At 37.1% G+C, this 8,456-nt stretch overlaps 2 protein-coding genes across 2 annotated transcripts; both read left to right on the top strand.

Moving 5' to 3' along the window:
* The first annotated feature begins 3,792 nt into the window (after positions 1–3,792).
* On the top strand, positions 3,793–4,851 carry LOC113272223 (probable carboxylesterase 9). The gene has a single exon (XM_026522097.1). The coding sequence runs from the start codon at positions 3,793–3,795 to the stop codon at positions 4,849–4,851; it is 1,059 nt and encodes a 352-aa protein (XP_026377882.1).
* A 562-nt stretch (positions 4,852–5,413) lies between these two features.
* On the top strand, positions 5,414–6,614 carry LOC113275001 (probable carboxylesterase 9). The gene has a single exon (XM_026524426.1). It carries the CDS (start codon positions 5,840–5,842, stop codon positions 6,512–6,514), a length of 675 nt encoding a protein of 224 aa, XP_026380211.1. The 5' UTR covers positions 5,414–5,839; the 3' UTR covers positions 6,515–6,614.
* Positions 6,615–8,456: the final 1,842 nt, after the last annotated feature.

Here is an 8,456-nt window from a genome sequence, read left to right on the forward strand (position 1 = left end):
AGAAATCAAGGGATGCACGTAAGGAACAAGTTCTGAACCATACCAATGGTACAGAGAGGTTCGCCAGAAAAGCGTATGATAGGGTAAGTTTTAAATTATTCATTGATGCCTTTTCCTTGTTCTTCATGTGTTAATTAATTTTAACTGTGGTAAACTCACAAGTTCTATTTCATTAGGCGCGCAAAAATCTCCCAATTGATCCACTCAGTATGTTCATGGTAACCCACAAGGATAAGAAGCTTGGTAAACTGTGTGAAGATTGGAAGGTACGAATCTCCTTCACTTACTAGTAATAAATTTGAATAATGCTTGAGACTTACTGTTGGTCTAAATATGAACTAAGCATCCCAAGCTACAAGGTCCAGATACGCAGCATATGTCATTTGTTACTGTTGGTCTGATGGCAATGTGTAGCTCAAATTTGTGTAGCTTTTTGGCTATGCATTTCTTACTGTTGGTATGATGGCAATGTTTTCATTCTTCCTAAGACTTTGATTAGAAGATGTTGCAATATTTAACTTGAATCCGTTTGGAGATGGTCGCAAAAACTTTATCTTTTTAGGCAATAAAATGAAACTGCAAAGAAAAAAAAGAGATAGTGCAGATATAATAGACACATGCCTTTTCACTTGGTTAAGTTCTCTTCAACTTGTAACAGACTCACAGACATGCCACTTATTTGGGCACTGACTCTTACCCCTTAGAATTGTCTCATGCATATCTTCTAGGAAATTTAAATTTGTATAGGAATGATGGACACACAAACTTTCAGTAACATTTTCAACCTGTTTGTATGATAACAAACTTTTGAGCAACTCGGGAAGATAGGATTATTGCGCGTAGTTTTCCATTTTCAGGATCCATTAATTCTTTTTTTCGTTGATGTTTTAAATGCCTGCATGCTTTTGTGTTGTCAAACTATGATTTGTTATGAACTATTTTTTGTTTCCAGATTTTGGGTTCTTTGATGATACATGGAAACCTAATTTAGGGTAGTATTTGATCAATTTATCTTTTGTTTTTTTTTGCTCTAGTTACTGCATTTTGAATGAAAATTCTGCTTATTCTATTACTGTAGTTTTGTTTTGTTGTCTTTTCTTCATTTTCTTCATAGTAGCTACATAAGCTTGAATTTTGATTTAGTTTCTTGTTTTTACAACTTGTATGCAGAAAGAGATGAACCAGATGAGTGAACAGGTTCGTCGAGGAGAAGTCAACCACACACCTGAGGAAATATATGCAATGGTTGTTGATCCACGTCGTATAGGGGCTAAGCGTACTCGTAAGTCAAAAGTTGCTGCCCGCTTCAGTTTATATGAGAAAAATGAAGCACAAATGGTTGCTCTCCAAGAACAGTTGGACTCTGAAAAGAAGAAAGTTGCGAAGCAAGACAAAGAAATCTCAAAGCTTCAAAAGAGGGAGTGTAATCTCAGAGAGTACTTGAATGATGTTTTGCAGACGCTTGGTTGTCAACCTGTGCCAGATGATTCAGAAGATGAGTCCCAAGATGAAGGTGAACATGAAGTTGATGATCGATTTACTTGGGATGATGTGCAAGAAGATGAAAATGGCTATGCTAGGGACGATGATGATTTTCAAGAAGATGAGAACAATTATGTTGGGGACGATGATGATTTGCAGGCAGATGGATGTGCTAATGATAATTAAGAGAATGAATTGTCAGGGGAGGATGAATGTTGAATGTGCAGTTTTATTTTGGTGAACATACAGGTCCATTGCCTTCACTGGCTCCTTTTGTTACTTTTTTGTGTGGACCTGTATGGTTCTTGTTCTTTTCGGGGATGGTTTGCAAACAATTTGGTTAACTTGATGGTTTTTGTTTTTTTGTAACAATTTAATTCGCTTGGGTGGGGATACTGATACCACGTGTAATTAAGGAATGGTTTTAATTAATTGGAAGTGGATAATTATAATTATGAAATCTTAATTAGTAATTACCTTCAGTATTAATTTTTAAATTGTAATTAATTTTCGGATTTCTAATCCAGGAGTACAAAAATTTGGTTTAAGCAACCAACTTCAGGCCATGTATAGGTATTTTAAATGCTCTTGGGTTGCTTGGTCTAGCTATGAAGCAATCAGAATTTATTTTAATTGCTCAAAGGGTATTTGGTCTAGCTAAGAAGCGATCGGTATTTCACTCTCTAGTTTTGGTTGGTCTATCTATGAAGCGATCGGCGTTTCACTTGCTCAAGTATGGTTGGTCTAACTCTAAAGTGATGGTTATTTTGCTTGTTCTAAGCAGCTCGGTCTAGCTATGAAGCGATGATTATTTTGCTTGCTCTAGGTGAGTCGGTCTAGCTATGAAGCGATGATTATTTTGCTTGCTCAAGGTGAGTCGGTCTAGCTATGAAGCAATGAACAAAGGAGATGCTACATGATAGTTGGTTGATTATTAAAGCAATTGCCTAGCTGCTCTAGACCTATAGAGATCCCACCTTTTGCAACTTAAGAGCGAGAGCCAAATTAAGTCGATCTAAGGGTTAGAACGATTCAATATGGGCTTTTCCAACCAAAACTGCCAGGTTGCTTAATCCAGTTTTTCTTGTAGTGACTTTTTGTAATTCGTTCACAAAATGGTCATACTTTTGTAATTTATTTACAAAATGGTATTTTTCCATCCGATTTAACACTTTTGTATAAAACGATGTTATCTTTTCTGAAAATACCCTCCTCCAAAATACCCTTTCTAGTTAACTTATAGGTTGAGGTGGTGGTGAAGAAGCGGTGGTAGTGGTGGTGGAAGTTTAAGAATCTCCGCCAAACCCCATGCGGAAGCAATGAACCCTTTGGATGAATGCGGTGCAGCGAACCTGAATGCGGTTTTACGATCCTGAATGCGGTGTAATGATATGTAAGCTGCGGCACCACCGCCTACAAATAGCACCACCATCAAAAAAAAAAATGAAGGCGAAAATTAAAATTGTGTATGGAGGGATAAATAGGAAGGACGCATAAGTAATTTTATTAACATATTTAACTATGAATCACCACTTAATTCTTTTCCTAACGGAAATGTGATCATTTTGTTAATAATTTGTAACACTACGATGCTTTTGTGAAGCGGATCCTAATACTACGACTGTCACGTACATTTCCCTTTTATTTTTTCTTAGCTTACTAATATTGTTTAAGCTTTGCTTTTACTTTGGCCCTTGGCTCTTATCTTGTATGTGCTGACAGAAGCCTTTATTTTCCTGGTTGTTTTTTTTGTTCTTTTATCATTATATTAATTTTCTCCTCAAAGAATAAATCTTCTTTATCGATCATTTCTTTTTTTTTTAATAAAATATATGGTCAGTGGTCAGTGATTTTCCGATTCCACGCCAAAACAAAGCACACCTGGTTTATGGGGGCATTGCGGCTTAATTGTTATTTCTCAATTGCAGCCAGCTATATATGGCGATTGCCATATTACTTGCCAAATATGGCATTAGATTAGTTATTGCCGCATAGGCCTCTCCCCTGCTACCCGGAAAAACATAACTGAACTCGGTTTTGTTGGATAGCATGTGGAATTCAGTATTACAACCTTTGGATCCTAATTTCATGGTGAATCCTTTGACCTATTTGTGTGCGAAATCAAAAAAAAAAAAACGCTAAAAAAAGTTAGCATGCTGTATGGCTATTATCATGCCTTTCTCTAAACCTCAGACATTTGGAAATGAAAATTTCTTTCAATTTTCATTTCTGAATCGAATTAAGATTTTGCATCAAAAAAAGTATCAAAGTAAGAGCGAATGCGATCAAAAATTTGTTGGAGCCACAAAAATGTCCGAGGAACCAAAGCCGACAAAACAAGGTAACAACAATGAGTCTAAAGAAAAATCAACACCTACTGATGCTGAAAAACCAGAAGAAAAGGTTCCGGCAATAGATCCTTATGAAAGGCTCAAAATCGCTCTTAATCCAGATGGCTCTATTACTCGCCTCGCAGAAGTACTTCTCGTACCACCAACAGCCGAAGAAGAAATGTCCCTTCCTGGTCTAACTGTTGTTACCAAAGACGTTCCTCTCAATGCTGAAAAGGAAACGTACGTCAGAATTTACCGTCCTACGAAGATACCATCCAATGATACCGATGTTGCTAGACTTCCCATTATAGTATATTTCCATTGTGGCGCATTCATCATGTTTAGCGTAGACAATATTTTTGATAATGAACCCTGTTCACGTTACTGTAGTGAATTACTTGCGATTGTGATCTCAGTTAATTTCCGCTTAGCACCGGAACATAAACTACCAGCTGCTTATGAAGATGGTGCGGATGCTATTCTCTGGCTAAATAACCAAGCCTTAGATCCGAATGGCGAACAATGGCTGAGGGATTATGCTGATTTTTCGAGGTGTTACATTCTTGGTTCGAGCACAGGTGCTACAATTGCTTATTACTCGGCTTTGCTTGCAGTTGGAATGGATATAGAACCTGTCAAGTTATCCGGGGTTATCTTGAACCAACCTTTTTTCAGTGGCACCAAAAAAACTAAGTCAGAAAGGAAATATAAGAATGATATGATCATCCCAGCTCCAGCAATTGATTTGATGGTGGAATTGGCATTACCAGAAGGAGCCGATCCTGACCATGAATGTCTTAATCCAAAGACTAAATCTGCATATTATGACAATATTAAGAAATTGCCAAGGGTCTTGATAAGAGGGTTTGAAGGAGACCCGATTTTGGATCGTCAGATGGAACTTGTAAGATTGTTGATTAGACACAATGTTCCAGTAACTGCTCATTTTAGTGAGTTTGGTTTTCATCTGGTTGATTTTATTGATCCTAAGAGACATTTAACTATGCTCGGATATCTCAAAGAATTCCTCCTATGATGTGTGTTCCGTAAAGCTCGGACGGATTTTACTGCTTGATTGATGCAGCAGTCATGCAACATAGGAAGCTATGCGATTGATTGATGCAGCAGACATACCCAGCGCAGGAAGCTTTCTTTATTTTTGACTGTAGCCGTGCAACAAAGGAAGCTTTCTTCATTTTGGCTGTAGTAAGTCTTATTAGTACATATAATGCTTTCATATTAGTAGTTATTTTTGATGTTTGTATTAAGGTAATAATGGTATTGTCATTGCTCATGAATAAGTGTTGCACCAGTAGAAACTTTGCCAAATAAAAGAATGCACGTATGGTTTCTTGTAGCCTTTTACAATATATGTTGTTGATTCCTAAATGTACGTGATCAGTCTTTGTGCACCACTACTCACTATTTGCAGATAAATTATCCCAAGATTTTTTTTTTTCTTTTTCTTTGCGATGGTCCATATGGGTGTAGTTGTGCAGGTAGGTGGTATGCACTTGCCAGTGTTTGTTTGATGCAGGATAGCACTCAAGTTAACTGCGACATCCCACAACCACTTATATTAAAGTCCCAACTGCCCAACATCACTAACCACCTCTCTTAAAAGTTACTCCATCCCACATTCCCAATTTAACAATCAACTCAAGAACACAAAATTCAGCAAAAAAAAAATCCTAGAAAAAAATATGGCAGATGATTCTACGGAAACACTTCTCAATTCAATGACTAGCACCATGAATCCATACGAAGTACTCGGGATCATTCACAACCCAGCTATTGATACTCTCACTAGAAACTCTCCAAATCCAATCACCAATTCAAATGATGATCCAGACACCAAAGATATTGAGTTAAACCCCAAACACAAAACCTAGATCAGAATTTTCAGACCATCCGAATCTCAACATAACCATGAACAACTTCTTCCACTGGTAATATACTTTCATGGAGGTGGGTTCATCTTATATAATGCAAATTCAACGATTTTCCATAACTTCTGCAAATCCATGGCGAATCAGGTATCGGCGATAGTACTCTCCGTAGAGTATCGTCTCGCACCAGAGAACCGACTACCGGCGGCTTATGAGGATGCCGTGGAATCTCTAATTTGGGTTCAAAACCAAGCTTTGGATACCGTAAATGGTGAACCATGGTTGAGAAATTATGGTGATTTCTCAAAATGTTTCATTATGGGGTGTAGCGCAGGAGGAAATATTGCGTATAATTCATGTTTAGGAGCATCAGAGTTGGATTTAGAACCAATAAAGATTTGTGGGTTAATATTGAACCAACCATATTTTGGTGGAGTAGAAAGAAGTAAATCTGAATTGAGATTGGTTAATGATAAGTATGTGCCTTTAGTTGTTAATGATTTGATGTGGGAATTAGGATTACCAGTTGGGGTAAATAGAGATCATGTTTACTGTAATCCATTTGTTGTTGGAGTCGATGAGAATTTAGAGAGGAAATTAAGGTTTATGAAGAAATGTTTAGTTACTTGTAGCAATGAAGATCCCTTAATTGATAGGGATATCCAGTTTGTGAAGATGTTAGAAGAAGAGGGTGTGAAAGTTGTGAGTTGGATTGAGGAATTTGGGTTTCATGGCATGGCACATTCTCATCCAGTGAAAGCTCAAGAAATGCTACAAGTTGTTAGAGATTTCATATTTTGTGAAGATTGAGACGATGTTATTTGTCCACCCTTATTTGTAATTGGAATGTTGTTATCCACACATCCATGTAATTTATTTTTTTGGTTTCTATATCACTGTTTTAGAGCAATTCCTGTGGGAATGAACAAACAAATTCTTTTGTTCATTCAGGTGGATAGCCAAACTAGATTTTCCACTATAGTAAAGTATTGGGCGTTAGACTAATAGCCGCGCGAGCCAGGTTAAAACGCTGGCGTCAGTAGATCCAGCGCAGGCGTCGGGAGGACAGACGCTGGCGACGGAAGAACAAACGTGGCGTCTGAAGATAAAGCGCTGACGTTTTTTCCACAAACGCCAATGGGTAGTTTTTAAAATTCGAATTTCACTTTTTACCTCTATAAATTACCACCATCTTCAAACAATTCACTCACACCAAAATTCACTTGAATTTTCTCTTCTAAAAATGGCTGAAAAGGCTATCACACTTTTTTGGGATGCAAAACTTGAAGTTGTTGTTTCTAAGATATGTGGGAGTTTTAAAAAGATTGAAAATTGTAAAAGGGAAGTTCAAAATTTAGAAGTTTCTCCAAGAAAATGTTCCGCTAAAAGGCAAAGAAGAGCTCCAGTTTTGAAAGTTAACAACAAAAATTCAAAAACAAAGGTGAAACTGTCAAAGAGCGCGTTGAATGGAAAATACGTCAAATGAAGATAAACAGGAGGCCAAAACTTGTACTTGATTTTTATTGAAGTTTTTTTTATTGTCTAAGTTTATATCTTGTAAAAGAATTGGCAGTAATATCAATGAATGAAAATGTTTATATTTTTTAAATAGATTTCCATTTCAGATTAAGTGAAATTTATTACAATTATTTAAACTTGCAAATAACATCAAACTACATTTTAATAAACCACAACAAAAACATCAAACTACATCAAATCCGGCGACATTCTCTCTGTAAAGTTCATAGCATTCAAAATGCCTAAACTCTCTCCCGCTTTCTTCCGTAAACTTGGTCTGAGCAATGGTTTCCAGTTCTTCGTTGGATAATCCAGAATTGCTACGATGAACCATCCACAATACTTCCGTATAATGTTTGACTTCATTAGTGATGAATGCAATTTTTAGTTCTAGGCACTTACTGTTTCTTATTGCTTCGTTCCACGATGCTACAAAATGTCCCAATACTCTTTCCCAGAAATTGTCATTGTTCATTGGGCTCACCATACGATGTAAGCAACATCGAACAAGAGCAACATCTTCTTCCATTGTAAATTCCGGCAGCGACATTCGAGTGCAGTAACGATGTGCTTGAGATGGACCATCTTTTAGAATTCTGAAACACGCTTCGTAACGAAAAGGCTTACCGTGAGCATCCTCACAATTATCAAGAGTTGTTTGGATCACTTCATCTTCAGTTACACCGCTGAAATTTTCTCGATCAATTTCTATTACCAAAGCAAGAAATGGCTCGACTGCAAGCCTAATAAAATGAAAACAAGCACACAGTCGACGAGCATCTCGGTTTCCTGGGTTTCCCGTCAATGAGACGAACATTGAAAAAAGGTTCTCCCAAAAAGAACTGTCATGAGAAATAAGAACACCAGTGATTACCCTATGAAAGAAATATGCTTTGCATAGAGTTATATCCTCTTCTTCAGTAAACTTGGGACCACGATTTCTGACAGACATTTCTGCAAAGGAGGAGAGATATAAGAAAAAAGAAGAAGAAGATGTGATTTTGGAGATGGGAGGAATGAAATTTATAGGACGAGAAAGAAAAAATTGTCGTTGGAAATGGAAATTTAGTCGTTGGCGTTTGTATGAAAGTCGTGGGCGACTTTCCTTTGAGAGCCCGTTTGAATTACCAATGGTTATTTTCTATTATAAATACATCACTAGATTTCATTCTAAACCAAACCAACCGATTTCTCTCTCATCATCCATCATGTTTTCCAAAGGCAAAGCGAAGCA

Source organism: Papaver somniferum, chromosome 4, assembly GCF_003573695.1.
Source record: "Papaver somniferum cultivar HN1 chromosome 4, ASM357369v1, whole genome shotgun sequence".
NCBI lineage: Eukaryota > Viridiplantae > Streptophyta > Magnoliopsida > Ranunculales > Papaveraceae > Papaver > Papaver somniferum.